At 40.8% G+C, this 22,081-nt stretch overlaps 1 protein-coding gene across 1 annotated transcript; it reads right to left on the bottom strand.

Annotated features, from left to right (window-relative positions):
* Positions 1-13,591: 13,591 nt before the first annotated feature.
* LOC147904772 (uncharacterized) lies at positions 13,592-20,367 on the bottom strand. The gene is made up of 5 exons (XM_087395420.1): positions 19,812-20,367; positions 18,816-18,969; positions 14,685-14,896; positions 14,333-14,506; positions 13,592-14,170 (listed from the first exon to the last, which is right to left on the bottom strand). Exons 1-5 carry the CDS (start codon positions 20,031-20,033, stop codon positions 14,084-14,086), a joined length of 849 nt encoding a protein of 282 aa, XP_087251546.1. The 5' UTR covers positions 20,034-20,367; the 3' UTR covers positions 13,592-14,083.
* Positions 20,368-22,081: the final 1,714 nt, after the last annotated feature.

The raw sequence follows: 22,081 nt of genomic DNA on the forward strand, positions 1-22,081 counted from the left end.
GCTAAGTATTAACTGAGGTTCAATCTAAAATTCTTTGACTTTCAACTTGAGACCTAACGTAGGTAGGTTCCTAACCCGTCATAGATGGATCAGGCTACTCGTTAGCTTAACAAAGAGCTTGTTATAGCCAACCACATGAAGGTTCTAATTTAAGGAGAGGAGCAAGATCCTATGGATATGGTTGTGTTAGCATGTGCAAGGCTCTAAATCTCCTCCTTACACTAGCTCTAATTTTATCCCTCATATCTTCACTCATCTTTCTTTGAATCCCTTTTCCTTATGCCAAGCATGTGGCATACTAGGATCCATAAGCTTAAGAAACTTAGTGATATATACCAATTGATCTTGCACCAACTAGTGCTCTACCATGCTGCCTCCATGTTGCCCTCGGGTCTTGCTTTTTGCCTTATAAATACCTTTGATGTTTGAGGAAAAACATTCAAAAACTATGAATGGTTCTTGCAATGGCAACTCCACTACTATGTGTACAAGCTTGTGTAGCGCATTTATCATAATGCTTAATGGAAAGTGCTTCTCAAAGCAAGCACACAACTTTGATAGAGTCCATCCTAGCCTTCTCGATGCTTGATAAGGAGTCTCTTTTTGCAATTGCGACCTCCTCTACTAGTGTACAAGCATGTGCACCTCATTTTTCATAAGGCTTAGTGGAAAGATCTTCTCAAACCTAGCACACAACTTCGCCCTAGCCTTTTGATACTTGATAAGGAGTGTCTTTTCGAGAGATCCATCTATATAACTCATTCAAAACTAAATAGAATATAAAGCAATGTGATAGTAATCATACCTCACACTACCATTGATCTTGTTACTTCTAGATAGCTTTCCTAACATCTTCTAAGAAGCGTCCCTTCACTGTGATTGGAAGGATAAACTATCAAAGCAACAAACGAGTTATAGCAATATATTGTGACACTATTATACCATAATCCTAAGAGCGTTCAAGCATTAATATTAATTGGAAACATGTAGAAGACATGTAAGACTTGTGCCAATCATGAGACTTGCCCAGTAACCTTATTTTCCTTTGTAAATTCTCATTTTGAACAAGCAATGCATGTGCCCCATCAATGTCTAAAAGGAGGCAATGTCCTCCTTGACCATTGCCTCCTCTTTCTTAGAAAAGATACATGGTTTGGGATTTTTTTAGGACACTTTTTTATAGAAAAGAACGTCCTTTTCATTTTTTAAACATTTGGAAACATTCAGAACGCAAAAACTATGTTTTTAAAAATCGATCAAAGCGTACCGGTTGATCGAGAAAATATCGTGCAACATAACACCACACTGCGTGGTAATTTTTAAAAATACCACACAGTGTGGTGCAACACCACACGGTAATAACTCTTACCATCCGGTGTAATATCATCATACCAATCGGTGTAGCATTACACTAACCGGTATGTGACTATCACATCATACACATGGCACACATGCATTAGCTAGAATACACCGATTGGTGTCGCATCACATCATACACATGGCACACATGCATTAGCTAGAATACACCGATCGGTGTCGCATCACACCAACTAGTGTATTGAGTCAAGGTCTATAAAAGCGCAGTTTGGCCATCATTTTCATCAATTTCTTGTGTTGTTTCCTGTTGTTCCCCGCACTTCCCTTCTGGTGAGCTTCTGGCCTTGCTTTTTGTTTTTTGTCAGGGCCGAGTGATGGCTCGCTTTGGCCAGCTGAATTCACCTCTCCCTAGCTAAGAGAGGGAAAGAGAGAGAGAGAGAGAGAGAGCAAGAGAGAGAGGAATATGTATTATGTCTATGTTTGCTTGCTTGAGTGCATGTGAGTATATAATGTTTATCACTTGGCGCCAGATAATGACTTGCTTCAATCGATTGGATTCATCTCCCCTCAAGTGACATACTATGAGGTAGTAACATGATCAAAGCCAAGTGATGGCTTGCTTCAGCCGATTGGATTGGCCTCACTTTGGTTTAGTATCATATATATTCATACATATTGTATATAGATGTTAATAGAGCCGATTATTGTCCGAATGATAGCTCGATTTGGCAAGCTAGATTCATCTCGATGACGACCTTCCCAACCAGATGTGTGATCACACAATCGTTGATCTAGATCATCTTGGTTCATTGAATCATGATTGTTGTTATATGTTTAGCCTATCCTCTTTCGATAGAGTTTCTTGGACCAATTACGGCTTACCTACATTTTGCATGCACCTCAATCACTTGTATGAGTCGTGCTATTTCTTGTAGGGTCCACGCTATAAATATCTATTAGGAATTCATGTTAGCATTTGTGTGTATATTTCAATTTTTCTTCTAAAGAAATTATGTTGCGCGTGTTTTTTATGTGTTTGTACGTACAATTTGATTTTCACTTCATCATACCATAGCAATGATTGTTGTGTTGATTACATAATTTCTTTTGCTTTTGTTTTTGTAATGATTGTCGAGTGTTAACGTAATGCATTATGATTGGCGTGTGAATTACTTAATTGTTTCTAGGTTGGTTTTCATATGTACAGATCATCGTGGTAGCAAAACCAGTCAAGTGCCTACATAATGATTGTTGTGTAAATTAGATCTACACCTTTGCTTTCCTCATGGCAGCCACCCTTCAAAGAGAGAGAGAGACACTTGGAGAATCAAGTTGCAACACCTTGTCCACAAGATGTGCATTTGACATATTATTACACTGAGCAAATAAGAGAGATTCCTCATACCAAGTCTGAGCTAGATGAAATGTAAGAGCGCATATCTGCTCAATTTAAATGCAATTGGATGAGGCGTGGAGAGGTGGAGCAGACAGAGGAGAAAGAGGCTATACTAAAATTCCTACTTAGAGTGTTGGGTGATATAGTTGTGCAATGGAAAATGGTCAGCAGTCAAAGCCCTTGATAGATAAAGCAAGGACAAACATGGATAGGTGGCTCATAGAATGGAAAGAATTCCTCACTACGATTCATAGAAAAACAAAAAGAAGAAAGGGGCAACAGGTAGACTATCGAATGTTGTCAGCCGATATTATACCCAGATTTATAGTGGTTCCTCAGAAAGGATTGACCCGAGAAGTCAAGACGGCAAGGCACAAATAGATCTATGCATGAAGTTTGCTGACATGTGCTCTACAATGATACACTTCCCACTAGTTGCATTGATAATTCTTGAAGAATTAGGCAAGGGAGTGGAAGGAAAAGTGTATTAGGTTAAGATCGAGAGTGTGCCAAGTTTCAAGCCAACCCTATCTTATGCTTGCAAGAAGTTGAGGCACGATAGTGCACATGCACATAAATCATTGAAGGAAGTGCTAGCAATGACCGTAATGCATAGTGTCGTGTGTCAAGCCATTGGCTGCAAACATGTTAGTGATCTTTGGTTAATCAGTTCATACTTCAATGGAGGTAGACATGCTCATGAGTCTACCTTCCATGTTCAAGATTATCCAAACTGGGCAAGGCGAGGCAACCCCCATGAGAAACCTCAAAATTCGTGGCATGATACGCAGAGTCAGATGCAAGCATGCCTATTCTGTGAGAACCCTGTTGCAATTTGCGTAGCTATTGCCAGTGTAATGAAAGTAATGCACAAGCGGGGCTTCAGATACACTGACTTGAATGCCGGCAACTACATGCTAGATTTCACACAAGATGGAAAATATGTGCATGTGAGCATTATTGAATGGGGAAAGTGTCTCCACAAAACTAAGAGCAATCCCAAGCAGGTTTGGGCACTTGCTCCAAAGTCATGATTTCCTTGGTTTGCACCAGAGCTATACGGGAGAAATGATACATACCCTCAACCAAATGACGCATGGTCAGACATGTCAGATTGCTATGCTTTCAGTTGGTTACTTAGAAAAATAGCAAACTTTCTTGTGGGCTGCAAGACTGCACTGTCAAGTAATCAGTTATACCTAGGGCATGTAATCAAGCTATTGTGGGATTGTAAAATCCACATGTGCTAGAACAAGCCCGAGGAAAGAATGGCAGTGGACTTGTTGCTAACCAAACTACACGCACACAATGTTGATAAAAATGTCACAATGCGACCAATCGATGATATGAAAACTTATATATAAAATGTGCAATTTTGGCATCTCATCATATCTCAATTTACAAGGTGGATAGTTTTGTATTCACAGAATGATGTTGCTAGTTGGCCTACAAACATTGTTTGTTTATAACTTATAAGTCGTGTACTTTTTAAATATTCCTAAATCATATTACGTGAGAGTGCTCTCAACAGAAGCAAGAACGGAAGAGGGAGAGAGAGAGAGACAGAGAGCCACACAAGTTTTGGTGGGTGTAGAACCACCCTAATCTTCTTTTTCATTCATTCATATATGTGTTTGAGTATTGTACATAACCGGGGTAAAGGCACAGTGACCTTTAACCGTACGAGGGGATGTGAGCTCCCTCTTAATCCCACGTGTATCACAGAAATGCTAAAAGTCATGAGAGAGATACTCTCCACCATTGTCAGTCCGTAGGCATTTGTGTTCTACCTGATTGATTCTCAACCAAGGCCAGCCATTTTTGAAATACCTAGAACAGATCACTCTTCCGAGCTATACCATAAGCCCACACTTTCCTAGTTGCATCATCAATGAATGTCACATAGTATTCAGCCCCGCCTAATGACCGTGTAGGCATGGGACCACATATGTTTGAATGCACCAAATCAAGCTTTTCAAACTCTTTCTTTCCCCTTCTTTTATGGGTTGATTTAGTCTGCTTCCCATAGAGACAGTGCTCACAAAATTCAAAATCAGAGAAACTCAAATGCGGTACATAACCCAAATGGCATAAGAGTTTTATTCCATTCTGGTGGCATGTGCCCCAACCTGCAATGCCACAAAGAAGTGCTTGGCTGCTCGGTTATTACAACAACATGATCAAATACCCCTGATACATGTAAGGGATACAAAGTCCCACACTTGGCACCCCTGGCCAAAAGCATAGAGCCCTTCTGAATTTTCCAACTCTGAAAGCCAAAAGTGGTGTCAAAACCAGCATCATCTAGCTGACCCACTGAAATAAGACTCTTGGTCAACTTAGGCATGTCTCACATGTTTCAAAATAAATGCAGACCCATTTGCAAAAGAAAACTTTATGTCACCTACTCCCACTATGTCACATGCATAGTCATTTCCAAGATGCACAACTTGTCTTTCCACTGTCATAAGTGGAGAACCGTTCCCTATGGGGAGTAACATGGAATGAAGCACCAGAATCCAAAATCCAATCCTGGGAATATGAATCATCTGAAGTGGTAAGCAACTCTGCAGATAAACTAGACATGAACGTCATTGTCACTATCATGTGTGACTCCATTGATCTCCTCGATCTTCACTTTCCCTTTGTCCTCCCTTGGACTCTCTTCCTTTTGATTTGCACCCCAATTTGCATTCTTTTTCTTATCCTTTTGCTCTCTTTTCAGCTTGTAGCAATCCTTTTTCATATGGCCCTTCTTGACACAGTGGTAACACTCAATGTTCTATGCCCTAGATTCGCTATGAGACTTCCCTCTTTCTTGGGACTTCCCCCTGAACTGTGATCTGCCCCTTTGCACATTTAAGGCTGCATCCTGCTTGTTGCCATCCATATACTTCCGTCTAATCTCCTCGGCCAACAAGCTACCCACAACATCATCAAATTTCAGTACTCCACCAGGTGCAGAGTTACTGTGACAGCTGTACGGAAGGTATCCCATGAGGATGGCAATGAACATAAGAGAAATATTGCCTTAGTCTCTGCATCAAAATTCATTTCTGAGCCTGAAGCTGGCTGAAAATAATATTGAATTCATTCAAGTGAGAAGTAATGGAGACCCCTTCCTTCATCTGCAGCTCAAACAACCTCTTCATGAGGTAAACTTTATTAGAGGCAGTTTCCTTCTCATAAGTGACACACAGTTTCTTCCATAAATCTTCCGTAGTTTGCTCATTTACTACTGTGAAATAAACTGACTCTACAAGATGAAGTCTAATAGTAGATTTTGCTAATGCGTCCAACTCATTCCAATCATCCTTAGACATATTTGCAGGCTTAGCTTCAATCCCTGCCAAGGGTTTAATCTGTTTCTTTTGAATAAGCACATCCCTTATTTGTTCTTTCCATAAAGAAAAGTTTGTCCCATCAAACTTTTTAATGCTGAAAAACTCCTTTTCAGAATGGAAGAGGATGCCATAATGCAAATAAAGCAAAATCCCAAATGCTAGTGCCTGTAAGAGAGAATCACACCAAATACCAGGTGCACCCAAATGTGTATGCCACAATAGAGTGAAATATCACCAAAACTCATGTCTCAAAGCATCTGACTCATGTGCATATACCATATGAGCAAATCTGACCCAAAAGAAAATGCCAACTGCAATGGCAACCCAAAATGCCAATAAGTGCCAAATGACTCAAGCATAAACACCGTCCACTGGCATATACATTAATAATATCTCATCCAAGAGAGCATAGCACTATCAGTGCATCACCTGCAATGTGTCAAAGCTGTCCCTCAGCATAAAATAGCATCCATGTGCAAAGCGTCCATAAAAATAGCATCCCACAAGGCAATTTGGGCCTATCAACGCATCCAATAAGGACCGCAATGCATCCAAATGGCCTATAAATCATCCACTACAACCCAATGCACACCACAAATGAGCACACACTGCTCAAACTGCAACCAGAGTGATCTGCATAAGGTATGCTCAAGAAATCATGGTCCCACGATAATGACTACTACTAAAAATAGAACCTGAGATGCCTCAAAACATGGGTGCCATTGCATAATCGAACTCAGCAAGAAAATCTACAAATATCTCTCTTCTGCCAGAACTCCAAAATCCCAACCGATGAGTGAGAAATGGGAGTCAACACTTATCCACTGCCATGTGGCATAAATCTAAGGTTTCAAAACCTTAGAATGAAAAATGCATAACAGAGAGACGAAATTGAATACACAGAGATCTATAACTCTGAAAATACTCCACCGAATCGCGCAAGAACTGATAGGTAGGGGTTTTTGGGCGTCCGGAACGCAATGGGACAGACGGTTTTGGAAACCGTGGTCTCAATCACTGGGTCCAACACACGGGCTGAAAAACGTTTTTGGAAATAGAGGTGTTTGTAAACTCCACCGGAGTGCAAATGATGAGCAACATAGAAGTTTTAGGACCTTTTGAGTCCACCGGAACTGACAGATCTACAAATGGTTGCTCCAAACTTGAGTTCCAACACCCGGGCAGAAAAATGTAGGAACTGACACAATGAGTCAGAAATCCAATGAAATGATCCCAGATTCAAGAATGAAGGTGTTTCCAAGCTCCTAAAGTGAAGTGGACACCAAAAGCAAGCAATAGTTGCCTCTACAAGTCAATACGGAGTCTCTGTCATCGAACAGAACAGGGAAAAGCTCAAAAAACGACTTTTTCTTTGAAAACACTTAACAGGCTCTCAAAACCACTTCGCAAAACCAAAGTGACTTTTCCAAAGGTTCCTCCAAGGTCTCTGCACACTTGGATGCAAGTAAAGTCACCCACAAAGCTTCCCACAGAGCTTCTCCTTCGTCCCACAAAGCTACTGAGCTTCTAAGCATTCACGCATGCTCAGCTAGATCACCCGGGCTCTGATACCAGTTGAAGAGGGAGAGAGAGACAGAGACAGAGAGCCACACAAGTTTTGGTGGGTGCAGAACCACCATAATCTTCTTTTTCATTCATTTATATATGTGTTTGAGTATTGTACATAACCAGGGTAAAGGCACAGTGACCTTTAACCCCCACATTACGCACTATTTTCAAATGGATGTTGGATAACACGATTGGATGTTTAGGATATAGGATTTGATATTTTAACCATTGGTTATATGACTACAATCTCACGAGATGATCTTTTATAATTATATGAGAACAAAATGTTGGAATGTATGTATGGCTCATGTTATGAACTCGTATCTTTGCTACTAGGTTTATCATTTCCAAGATCATAATTCACTAATCACAACAATGGCATCATCATCAAGAACACCCTCTCGACCATCCACACAAGTTAAGTACCAACCACAAGATGCACACAAATGTCAAGGAGAGAGCAGACAAAGGATGAAGCTGACACCACCACGCAACTGTTGAGGAGAGAGCAAACAAAGGAAATTGCCATTGCCATTCCTTTCCATAACCCTGAAGGCATGAAGTGGGTAGCTGTTAAGGCCCTTGTCTTGAATGACAATGTAATGGCTATACGGGATATGAGCCTATTGGGTGTTATTGTAACCAAGCCATCAAAGAGAATGCAACCACCATTTGAGAGATGCTATTTGCAAAGAAATCTCGCTCAAATATTCCCCTATACTTTGCAAAGATGCTATACGCAAAGTTTGTGCTTGGCTGTTAAGTGGACTTTGCCTCAAGTGCTTGAGTATGCAAGCAACCATGAGTGACACTTAGTGCTAGACCCATGGTAGTAGAACCTGTTGCACACATCGATAGTCCAACATCAGGTGGCTATCATATTTATATATCTTTTCAATTATTTGCTTCTTCTTTTTAATTGGGAGAATTCCAACCCAACATCAATTGACAAGTTTTTATGTGACCTCATTGGACGTGTAGCGTTAGTGACGACTGACAATATCTTCATGGCCATCGAAGAGGACATTGGAGAGGGACAACAGGGAGCATGCACTAAGCGAGATGTCACATTTCCCCCGTGATTGTGTGCGATACAATTATGGAGCATCAACAGGTGCTACAAGAACTTGAGCGACTGAAAAGTGACACAATGAACGAACAAAGATGTGCAAGATAGCAACTAATTATTCCCAATAGGCGTGTGACGCACAAGCCACCTTGCAACATATCGAAGAAGGAGGCATAGTATCGACAATCAACTGCAATTTTGTTGTCCTCGTCGTGCGCAAACTGTCCACAATACTTGCTCAATTACAATTCATCATGGATGGGCCATGTTCTCGAATCTACCAAAATCGCTTTGATAGGGCCACACGATACTATGCTCTCCCTTGTGATCATCGCTTTCACCTTGCTTGCCTAAATACTCTAAAGGTGAGAAGTGCATGTGCAATGTGTAACGCTCCTGTGGTATGTGAGTTGTATGACATGCTCGGCATCAGCACAACGTACTCTCTTGATTCGAGGCTACGTAGAATTTAAATGATCAGGAGAGAAATTTTGTATACAACTTTACATATAATATTAAAACAATTTTTGGCATGTGTAATCAATTGCAAGAATTGTATTAAAGGTTTGTTACAATGGTGTATTGCATCAATATTCGTTTCATTTTTTAATTTTTATTAATTTTGTTTATGATGGTATATTGAAACAAATTTTCATTAAGTTTAAATTCAATGTAGTATTGAATCAATTCTCATAAAGTGAAACACTTTGTTTTAATAGCTTGCACATAATGTCAATCATCCTTGCCATGCTGTTGATCATCGCCAAAGCATGCTACTAGGACTTACCATCATTAACAGATGCTTCATGGTCTTGTACCAACACAAACTACAGAACTTGCTTGGGGCCCAAGGCACCCACCAATCTCCTCCCAGTGCAACATGAGGTCCTATGTAAAAACCCTCATCTAAATCCTTTTTTGCATGCCACACCCGTTGGGTTCAATTTTTTCATGTCAATAACTATGATCCATCTTATATGGATATTGCCATCTACTGGCTTCTTTTTTGGTCAGGCCCATTTTTTTGTAATAACAACGCTTCTGAAGATGCAAACTCCAAAATGTGAATATGAACATCTTGTAACTTGAATTGTATAGCAATTTTTGATGCTTATAACAATGCATTTTGGAAGCAACAATGGCCTCAGCTCATGATGGCCCCTTGCATTTTGCAATTCCTCTATGAATAGATCACCCAAGAAATGCAACCTCATTCTTAAGTGAGAGCCACTATATTCTTGATGGTAGACATTACATCTCCACCATTTGCCATCTAGCATCGTAACATTATTCTCCACATTTGCGACAACTTCAACCACATCTGTAGACTGCATCAAGAGAGAGAAATCATCCAACTGTCTTGCCCCCTCCCGATGTAATTGGATGATTATGAACATGGTAATCTACTTGTTAAAACAGGCGTGGGATGGCAAATCTCCTTTTCCCATTTATTCTCTCTCCCGAGTAAGCGTGTATCTACACCATGATCATCCGCAACATTATGCTCTATTGTGATGGATGTCGGTATTTCACTCACACTAGTGCAATACCTAGCATCACTTACATGAGCACTTACAGATTGCAAGCCATTTTAATGCTTTCCAAGCTCCAACATGAAAACAATACATTTGTAATACCATCTAAATGCTTTAACAAAACTTTCAAGTGGCATGACGTCAATCAACAATATTTAAATGGAACCATTTTTAATGAATCATAATACAACCACAGTCAATAGTGTCAATGCTTTTTCAAGCTTGTGCAACTCTATACATCACAAAATCTCTTCATCCTTGTTGCCGATAGAGCTTGGGCTTGTCCAACGCTGGGGAGGATCATGCAACAAGCCTCTCAGAGATCATAGTTTACCCATTTGTCTAGATCTCCATCATTACTGTCTCCCTTAACATCATCCAACACTCTACCATTTGCATAAACATATACCAATTTCTCCACTCTTTGTGTCTTTAAGCGACTTCTTGTGACGGAATGTACAAATTTGTAATTACTCCAATTTCATTCACTGGACGAATTGTTGCAAGGCTAGGATAGTACTTTCAAAGCCAAGGTTTGCAAATGAGGTGTCGATGCTCCACACTCTTCCCACCATCTCCACGTAGGCATCTTTTTTACAAGGTCTTGTATTCTTGTACATGCAGACAACCCCTCCCTATTTTGAAAAGTGGTTAATTCCCTAACAGCAGGCAGCAGCATATTCAGATGTATCTTCAAAAAATCATCCCAAGAGATTATGCCAAGGCTTCATTACGTGTTCCAATGTTTCCAGATGAAACTTCCCACCATTGTGGATCTAAAACATGACCAGCATAGTGAAGGTCATTGTGAGCATGATTCCATCACTTTCGAAACATCTTTTGCACAATGATCAAACGACGGGTGTCACAGCCACCGTCGTCATTTGTGGCTCTTCTATTTTCCTTCAATAGATCTCACTCAGCTGTCCACCAAGCCATGTAAGCACTACCTAAACTTGGACCTTTCACGTCTAGTTTTCGGATGGCAAACCATACCGGCCTCATTGCATCGGCTGCATGAGCTATTTTCTTCCAAAAGCCAACATTGTGAGATTGATTTGCTTCATCTCTGTGAATTTGGTACGGGTGCTTTATGAAGTTGACTCAGCTATCCACTTGCTAGCTTCTACACTGAATAATGTCCCCGTTACAACTCCTTGTAGCTTGAACAAACGGTCCAACGTTATATAGTTTGTTTTGAAATGTGTTTTGCCAAGTTTCAAAATCTCTAGTGGATGTTCAGCAAGTTGGTGGTTTTTGAAAATGCCCAATAGTCTCTCGTGGTTAAGGAAGTACAACACTGCTTTTTCCATGTACCGATAATGTACTGATGATCTGGGGACTCCAAATAAACAAAATGCTTTTCTGCCTCATTCTAAAATATGATGCTTTCCCACTTTGTACCCCACTCATATAGAAGGGAGAGAATTTTCATGCAAGTGTCAATTCTTGGAAATAGGCTACTAAGGAGGCTCAATGTACAACATGGCTAAGACCCAAGTGGTGGTCAGTACTTATTGAGATAAGTTATTTTTGCCAATGATGTTTGAGTGGCTTAGATGTTAGGCTTTTTATTGGAGGTACAAATGGTGCATGGTGTTTTTCTCCATGAGGTCCTCAATTCCGCCTTGAAGGGAACTATGGAATTTGTGTGACAATTTAGTACACTTGCACTCACTTTGATTTGTCACCAATATTATGAATTTTATAGTCATGTGGTAGCACAAGTGGTATGCACTTGTTACTTTGATTTTGAAACTGTGGCACATGTTTTTTTGGGTTTTATTGATGGACTTCTATGCATGTGATTGCCGCTGAGCAGAAAGAGGGGTTTTGGTTTGCCAAAGTGGACTTTAGGCAATCATTGTTTGGAGTTTATACTCAGGGGGTGAGGAAATGTTTTGGAGATATGTAAGCTTACTTGATATGTTTTGGATTGTTCCATGGGGGTTTACCCTCATGAGGTTCCCAATCTGCATGAATGGATTATGAATGTTGTTGCACTCACACGATGGTTTCATCCACTTAACACATGTTGCCCATTCACTCACATCAGAGGTGCCATGCAATAGTTTCATCTGAGGTCCATGTTTACAAGTGTTCAAATCTGATGTTGACTAACATTTGATCATGTATTAGGGGTTCTGACTCACCTAAATAAGCTAGTTGTTACAATAGATAAAGCTATTGCATGATTACTGATGATTTGGCTTATTTACCACACAATTGGTGAATCAAATGTAAAGTTGTAGAGGATGTTTTGCTAAACATGGTTGCTTTTAGGATCACCTTGATTCGGTGTGTCAGCGAGCAGTTGTGCCTCTCAATGGCTTGTTCTTCTCAAAATGTTACTAGATGTGTATGGCAAGACGTTTGCTAATTATGGACATGCAAGAGTTCAAGATCTTGTCAAAAGAGAGTCCATGATATGCTGTTGGAGGCCTCTGGCCGGTGAAAGTTCAGTTTACCTTGGTTTTGGTTAGTGGTTGGATGGTGCAGCCTTCCTAAGGTTTTGGAGGCCACATGGACTTCCCATGTGTCAGTGATATGGAACCAACAGAATAGTTGCTTGAAACGAGCATTTGATTTATTATTCATAGGGCTTACATATGTTATCCTACCATTAGGTAGATGGTGAGAGAGGTAGGGGCTCAAGATAAGAATCTGATGGACAGTGAAGAATGCTCATGATGATGCACAAATTATAAGCTGCTAGATTCAAACTCCTTTCAATTTTTAAATTTACAATTGTATATCATGAACTTCAGTTTTTCATTACACAATTCATTTGCGAAGAGGATTCAGTACTTCGTCCCTCATTCTTAACTGATTGATCATTGTCATGTGTGCATCTATTTTTTACATTTGTATTTCCTATCACCTACAATCTTATGTGCACATCTAAAGATAGAACTTAAGAGTGAAGACAAAATGAACGAAAGGGGGGGAGGCAGGGGGGAAGCCACAACCACCTCTACTAAAAGAGTCTTTAGAGTCTTATACTGCCCAGAAAAAAGGAAGGCAAGGCGGGGGAGGCAGAAGGGAAGCCACAACCATCTTGAGTCTCATACTCGCTACACTATGAACCTATCCAAACCTACCAATGGTGCAATATTTGTCTTTTCCTTCTCTAGAACACTTGCTACTCGTCGAGAGATCCTCATTACGCCAAAGTTCCATCCATACCTTAAGATGGGTTCAAGCAGGCAATTGTTCCCAGAGAAATCAAGCCTTCCAAGGGCTACAAAGGCCACTTCACATTCAAACTTCAAATTTCTTTAAGTCGTTGAAAACTATCGACTTCACAGCACTTTGGGCTCCTTTTTGGCTCTACCCTCGACCAAAAATTTTCACTCATTCATGGACATCACCATCAAACTATCCTTTGGCACGAAGTACAAGAAGATCATCTATTACACCTTTTATCGAGTAATAATACAGGAATTGCTGGAAATGAATTCCAGCACCATTGTGAACTTTAAACATTACCTCACGCATATTCCCCAAAAATAACAACAAATGCTCAGAAAGCTGGATTGTTTCCTTCCAACAGGAAAAGATGCCCCCCACTTTTGTGACTATGAGAGCGTTCTACTAGCTTACAAGTACGAAGAGAACCATCAAATAGGTTGTTACTTGACAGCGTGAATTCAAGTAACAAAGCTTTCCATCATTCCAGGCTTGCATGTCTTCCTCCTCTTTGAGTATCAAAGACAACTGCAGCATCCGAGAAACTACTTTGTCATTTCTAGCTCTATAGCTTGCACAGAGCTTCTCATTCCACAAAAGCTGCCAGGGCTGCCAAGATGAACTTGTTTGACATTGAAGCAGTAGCTTTCCTTCCTTCCGTGATTCAGAAAATATCAGGGTGAAAGCGCCCAGGTATGGATGATCCTTCTTGAGCTTTGCGCAGGTGTAGATTCAGTGCATAGTTATTTAACTGCATTAAAACATTGGGATATCACTCAAACCAAACTCAAATATAGCCAGGAAAATCAAACTCACCAACCCATACAGTTCAATTAGAATAGAAGTGAAATTCCTTTGGATTTCAGTGATAGGAGTGTTATTAACTGGTTGGGAATCAAGATCATGAGTTCACCTCCAAAGCGCGGATTTGTTCTTGATACTGAGTGATTAGCTGCTTCAACTGTTGCATCTCTTGTGAGCAGTGCTCATGCTCCACCTGCCGCTCATGCTGAATAGCAACAGCCCGCTTCAGGATATGATTATCGCGGAGAAATCCTTGCAACTGTTCTTTTAGAGTTGCATTCTCCTGAAAGCAGGCATTGGGAACTTGTAGAGTGAGCCCATCAGCAAACTTGGGCAAAGTAACAGAGAAATTTAATCATAGAGGCCCAAAATACCACTTTTGTCCAGATACACCTATGGATAGTGTATGCCTTGAAGACATGGACGAGATGATTTCAAAACAGTGACAGCAAACTCCATACCTTTTGCAAGACTTCAAACATGGATCCAGTACGATCCATGACAGTCTTTTCAAAAGCTTCTAAAGCCCTTGCAGCACGATCCCTGGCATCATCAAGATTAGATGCACTAAGCATTTCCTGCACAAACAATTTGACCCATTCACCGCTTTCTAATGCCGAAGCTGTTCCTTGAGTGTGAGCGACTTCCCCAGACAACGTGCAAGCATTGCCATCTGATACAAAACCAGAGACATAACTCAGTTAATAAATCATTATCACCACCAAAGTGCTTTTAATCCAGATAACCATTAACTAACAGGAGTCTACATAAAGTGCATAGAAGTATAAAACATATATTCTATTGCTTCTTGTCTAAACATGTGCGCAAAACACATACAAGGGTGGCGGGATCATGATAACAAAACGTGTTTTCTTTGAAAGAAACGTTTCAAACCCTGCAGCACGTTTCCAAATGTTTCTCTTCCAAACAAATGTTTCACCCTTGATTTTTACTTTTGCATTTTGCTGCACTTTAAATATTGCCCTTGATTTGTATTTTTGGGTTTTGCTGCATTTTGCATGCATGGGTTTTTGCCCTTATGTATTTTTGGTTTAGCATTTGACATGTAGCAAGAAGCCATAGAAAATATGTTTTATACTTCTATGCATTTTATGTAGGGCTGTAAAATTGAGAATTCTGCATGTTTAGCATCATTTGAATATACCATAAATATGTGGGACATGTTATACACATTTTGGGGCTAGAAAATACTCGACCTCTTTTAAACATTTTGAATGTTTGTGTGTTTCGAAAAATTTCTGGCAACTACCATCATTGGCCGCAATGGGTTTTTCCTCTTCAGAGGGAAGGGGGGGGTGGCTGGGGGAGGGATGGGGGGGGTGTATATGGCACGTTGTCTTTTCGTTTACACACAATCTTCACAATCTTGAGTTATTGGGTCCTATCTCAAGCTATCAATTGCATTGTCACCTTCATATGCCCCGATATATAGAAAATAGGTGTCATGATGTGCTCAGGGGGGGGGATTGTGGTCCCATCTTGGAGTCATCGTAGCCCCTTGAGGGGTAAGAACTAGGTGGTCGGCACATGTACTAAGTAACCATGTATTGGACCATCTGTTGGCATTGGCTGATAGTTAGTTACGGTGAGTCTAGAAGGCGATAGCCTCCTATAGATATTATGATGGAATCACATAGTAGCTTTCTCTTCATATTGTGATGGAATCAAAATGTATGTGATTTTGTATAAGACCCGTCAAAGGGTTGCACCTTGTTGGTAATGCCTCTGGCATATTGCTCATGAATGCAAGTTTAAATCCTTCATAGAACAACCAGCTCCTTCGACATCCACTTTATTTGTATGGCTACTTCGTCCTACCTTTCCACTTTCTTTCCTTTTTGTAAGGATCAACCAAGTAACTTGTGTGCACCATTGCATCTAGTGTATAATTCGTCTAGTTTTCCATCATTGCTGCACCATGGGGAAGATGATGAGGCACATTGCTTCATACACTTACCCAAGATGATGATGTGGCATATGGGTCACATGACAATCAATTCAACTTGTGAGGGTGGCAAAAGAGCCACGAAATGGAGTGACATATGATGTCGTAGTGGCCATGTGTGACAATGCTTCCATGTGGCACATAGCCCAATGTTGATCGGCCACATGGCAATCGGTAATAATTGGTTTCTTTGGTCGGTCCAAGTCGGCTATAGGTTGGCTAGATCGGCATAGATCTAGGGCCGGTCAGTCTAGCCTAGCCCTTTGCCTAGGCTGTATAAGTATGTTGAGGTTGGCATTTCCACTCTCCACTCTCCACACTCACAATCGATTCTTCACTCTTCATCACTTGAAGAGAGCAAGAGTGTTCAGGGGGTGTGGGGTGTGGCACATTGTTCCTTCATCTTCCATCTTTTGGAATTCAACCACCAAGAAAATTATAGTCAGAGAGGTGTTGTCTTTCAGCCTCCATCATGGAGATGGCAAATTGACCCTTGATGCATCTGCATCCCTTCTTCACCTATGCTAACATGATCCTAGCTTCTCCTTATACAGGGACCTCAAAGATAAGTAACCAAGCTATGGTGAAACATAACAAGGGGTAGCAATGACCTCGAACACAGGATACATGACAAATTCAATATTCAATGTAAAACATTATACTCCGGAAAAAAGGGGGTTTGTAAGCGAAGTTAGATAAAACTGTGAGTCAACAAGAAAAATAAAAAATTTTAAAAAATCATAAGCAAAACTATCACATAGGATGCAGGACACTTGATATAGAACTTGTATCTTCAATCCAGATTAATTTCCTTGCAAATCCCATCAGTGCAAAAGCTATGCCAGGTTTTGATGAAGCACGCATTGCTCAATCCAACCAACAAGAGGGAGACAAAGCAACTTCTATGGTAGGGCATAATTCTAACCACACCAGTCAAAAATTCACTGGTTGGCCTAGAATCGGGCCCATCCGTAGGCCTTCGGGGGATATTAAATAGGGCATATGTACACCACCTCCATAAATGGACCTTAGCCAAGGGTGAGCATGGAGCACCAGCTTCATTGCCGTACTGCTGTAGCTTGACACCATCTGTAGCGGCACTTAGTACTCAGCCCTTATGCTGAATTTAGCACAGCAAGGGACCTTGCATAGTTTCAGCATACATAGTTTGCATTGCAATGTTCAAGATGACTTGCAAGATTTGGTCTTTGGGGACTTTTGCATGCTTCAAGGACTAGCATGCTGTTATGTGCCAAACCAAGATCTGATACCATGCGAGATAAAGGAAAGAGGCTTGCTTCCGCAGCCAAGCACTACGTGCAGTCGAAGATTTTATTGCCCTGGATCACACAAACATTAAATCCTACTCCACAGATGCACACAAGTACTAGAAAGACAACACAAAAGTTTGAAATAGACAGTCAAAATAAAGTATATTCATTGCTCTAAAATGTCCAGATCTCTGCCACAGAAGTTACCCCACATGGACAGTCAAGATGCTCTAGTGGGAGGCAAAGACCTGCTGTCCTTTGCTATTCCTCCTCCTGTCACGTGGCCTCCTGGAGGCTATGAGTAGCTGCTGGAAAGATTGAGTAGTAGCCGCTGGAAAGATTGCCTGACTGAGCTGCTGCTAGGCTCTGCACTCTCCTGCTTGAACTGTATCATGCCCAGAAAGCGGGCCCTCTATATCTCTCCCCCTCCCTCCCAAAACACCCTTCTCGATCTGGCCAACCAGCAGACTGCTGGCTGACTTGGGTCAGTAAGCTGGCCAACCAGGGCTATTTGGGGGTCAGCGACAACCCCCCCCAATCCCCACCGACATCATCAACGCCCAACAGTGCATGTAGACATAGTATAAACATATGTTCTCACAAATGCATATCCACACACCCACACATACTTGAGCATCCATTTATACAAAGGTCTCCATACTGAGTTTCTGTAAGCACTCCTAAGGTGAAGGGCAGACTCAACCATGACGAAGGCTAGCACTAACTAGAAAGTTAATCAAAAAGCGATCCACTTTCTCTTCATTCAATGTCAAGACTTTACAATTGCATTTGGTCTCTCCCAAACGAGCATTTCTAAGCAAAAAATGCTTGGACAATCTAGTTGACAGAGTAATGCACCACTTATAGAAAGAGTTATTGCCACACCATGCAATAGCAAGCTCAATGTCTTTTCTTCCAGCTAAAAGGGTTGCATCATGAAAATTTAGCCATTCCCAAGGCATGCCCCGTATGCACATGTGTGTCAATAGCATGCACACCTCTGCCACTCCTTTCCTAGCTTGCATCCCCCATTCATACATACATACTTACCACTCAATTCCCCATACACGTGTACATACACAGAATCCAAACAACCTTTGGTTCCATCATTATACGAGCTTTCAATATCTATGAAGAATATCTCCAATAAAGATATACTCATGATAAGCCAAAATAGATCAAAATATGCATTTGTCATAAGGAATTTGATCATTTTAAAAAAATCAGACAAGACTTTGTCCTTCACGAAATACTACGAGAGACAAAAATCCAAAAACATTTCATGTGCAAGGAAAGAAAAGAGATGTGTGGTTGAAGTACTACAACTGTTAAAAATGTATTCAAATAAGACACACCTTCCGTTAAGAAGCTAGTTTGACATCTTGAGGAGGCATCTCCATTGGAGTCGTCAAAACTGCCCCTTCCATTGGAGCTTAAGCGTAGCTCGTTAAGACTCAATATTGCAGAGTCCAAACTGTTTCCGCTTGACTCCAACACTTTCTCCACCAACTAAGTATATCACAAACAAATAACACAATAGATCAACCTCATGGTTGCATTAACATAAGAGTATACCTTCCTAAAATAGAATACATTAATTATTTAGCCTATGAGCAAAACATGTGAGAGCAAACTCAAGACAATGAAGTTACTGCAAATGAAACGTGAGAAAGAGAGAGAGAGAGAGAGAGAGAGAGAGAGGTCAGAGAATAAGGGTCAACTCCCCCTTTAAAATGAGAGCATAGGGGAGTGACACCTATAGGAGTGTAGGAGGCAGGAAGAAGCCACATGGACAGTACATGATTGTCCTTCTTGTCTTACGGGGTGATCCACTCAACAAGGCAGATCTATCCTTGAATGGATAGCCATGGTCTTGGCTGTTCTATAGCCAAATGGATCCCGCGTTTTCTCTGATAACATCAGATGGTCATTTAACCAACCCTTTTGAGATCATAGAAGCATGATTGACCACCATAATTACTGCTAGGGAAAATTACGCATCCTGCAAAGCAGAAATTCTCCTCTGGATGAAGAATGAATATGATTACCCTGTTTCCAGAAAGGGATAACACCTCTGGAAGGAGAACACATTCGTATCTCCCTCTTGGCATACAGTGATAACAAAAGAAGCTGCGAAATTTCGCTTCACATTGTCTATAATTTTTTAACAGGAGAGCCGTAGAGTCTCCAGAAATATTACGCACCCCTTCAAGAATGCAGAACTCCTCATCAAAAGGAAGGACATAGAAAATTATTGCTTTTGTGTTTCCAAACAGGAATAGCAAATCCAACCTAGCAAGTTTGCGCCTTTATAAAAACATAACGACAAATCGAATAAGTTTGTACAGTACCTGTTCGTCCATGTCAGGAAAAAGGGCTCGCAGCTGCGACAGCTGGTCTGCCGGGTCAGCCGATGTATGCTGTGGAGAGCCTGATGAGCCGCTTCTACACAATGCCCCAGAAGAAAAGCGAATCGGAGAGCTTCCTCCTCCACAGCGCAGTCTCTTTGCGATGGGAGGAGATCCGTGAATGTCCTCGAAGAGAGAACGCTTGCCACAAATCACCGCCGACATGGCAGCCACGGTTGCGAGACGCGACCTATTCTTTCAATCTCAACGATCCGCCAAAGCACCCAAATTGCTGCGAATTGGCTAGGGACCGGAGGAGAAGCCGTTTCCGGCTAGAAAAACCGGAGGCTGTTGCGAAAAGGCAGAGGAAGGGTAGGAAATCCAGCAAATCTTGTAAGAAGGATGCGAAGGGAGCGATGGAGAAAAGGGGCTAGAGATCCACGAAAAAGGAAGCAAAATGGGACGAAGGGGCAAGATGGGGAGATGGGTGAGGGAACCCTAAGATGAGGATGGAGGAGCTGAGGAAGAAATTGGCTAAGCACCTTGCCCTCTTTCCAACGCTCCGCCACATTCCAATGAAGATAAAATGAACATGACCATGAACATGAAAATGAAGATGATGAAAATGATGAAAATGAACATGAAAATGAAAATGAACATTAAATCAACATGAAGCAACGGCCTCACCGACTCCCGACAAAGCGGTAAGCAGAGGCACAGATGGCCGTTTTGCAAACAGCCGCTTAGCAACAACCCGAGGCTCGGCTGCTAGCAATGGCAATTTTCGGCCGGCCCTTCGAATTCCAGAGTAGCAATCTATTTTCGACATGGGGCTGCAAATTCTCCCTCCCAATGGCGTTGGACCAGTGGCCGACATGGGGAAGTGCTCTAAGGCTCCAAGATGGTTTCGAATGCATCCGGACAAGTGCACGCAATATCCCCGTCGTGGCTTCTATTGCTTTCACACATTCACGAAAGAAGAAACTTGGATGCCACAGCACCTAGTATACCATTTGTTTCAACGTCCGCAGAGAGGGGTGGCATTCTAACCTCAAATGAGTTCTGGCACTACTACCATGCAAGCCCTTTGCTGCAGCCAAATAAAATCGCACCACTTAAGGCAAACACAGCTGGGTTCAAATGCAGGCAGTAAGCCAAGCCCCCCTTTGGGAGTGGTCATCTCGTCAAATGCCATGTTCACACATGACGAACAATAATATAATTATGTATCACCAAATGTTCACCATAATTGTGGTGTGGATCTTCTTTGCTAGAAAACACAAGTACTTAGACCCGTGTATGATGGGTTTGTTCACATTTTTAAATGCTGCAAGCATGCAATCCAAACCTTTAATATGGCAATGCTTTTATTTTATTTTTTAAAATCAATATTTAAGCACATTTAATTTTTTTTATTAGATTGGCTTTTAGATAGGCATTTAGAAAGGAGAGAGAGAGAGAGAGAGAGAGAGATGCACACGTGTATCAAATTTTATTTTTTGGTTCTTTTGTGTGTGTGTGTGTGTGTGTGTGTGTGAGTAAGAAAACCTTATAACCCAAAAAGCAAAAGAAATAAACCTGACCAACCTGATGTAATGAAGGACACAATGGGAGATTATGTCTAATGCTCGTGATCTGCTGATGATCATTATACGGGAGTACCTACAATCAAATACCATGCAGATGATGGGGTGGCTAAACATGTAAACACTCAATTCAATGAAATTGTTCTTCTTTGAAATTTTTAGTAATAATCCCCATTTACAATGACATCATTGCTGAGTATGTTGCTAAATTCCTCACCATTTCTCATTGCAAGATTGATATGTTGAGGAATAATCCTATTCTTCTTGTTGTGTGTGGAGCATTAAATGCAAGTGCCAATTTGCAAGATCTCAAGTTTTATAAAGAAAAGCATATAGTTTTAGCAAGTTGGATCCGGAACTTCTATACTCATGTAATGGTATTGATTGATCACTTTGAAAATAATTAAAACATAAATACGTGAGAAAGCTATTGTTTTTATATCAATCAATTTGCCATACAAACACCATTTGAAAGTACATTTCAATTGAAATTCCTCACGTATGATAATTTGATTATTTTCTAAAGAGCAATAATTCAAATTGATTTGCTTATAGTTATATTTTTATTGACAAATGCAATTCGTTTAACCTTTTTTATCAAGTAAGGCTACAATTTTTATATCATTAAATTTAATATACACAAATCATTTAAAATTACGTTTCAATTGAAACTACTCATGCATGATT

Source organism: Dipteris shenzhenensis, chromosome 2 (genome assembly GCF_047967505.1).
Source record: "Dipteris shenzhenensis isolate YYH24624 ecotype China chromosome 2, Dip_SZ_1.0, whole genome shotgun sequence".
Classification (NCBI taxonomy): domain Eukaryota; kingdom Viridiplantae; phylum Streptophyta; class Polypodiopsida; order Gleicheniales; family Dipteridaceae; genus Dipteris; species Dipteris shenzhenensis.

Excerpts from the sequence above, each read along its gene's own strand:
- LOC147904772 (XM_087395420.1), bottom strand. The coding sequence starts at position 20,033 with ATGTCGGCGGTGATTTGTGGCAAGCGTTCTCTCTTCGAGGACATTCAC. Across the intron at positions 14,897-18,815 it reads AACTAGCTTCTTAACGGAAG|ATGGCAATGCTTGCACGTTG; the intron begins GTGTGTCTTATT and ends GTTTTGTATCAG. Across the intron at positions 14,171-14,332 it reads AACAAATCCGCGCTTTGGAG|TTAAATAACTATGCACTGAA; the intron begins GTGAACTCATGA and ends GTTTTAATGCAG.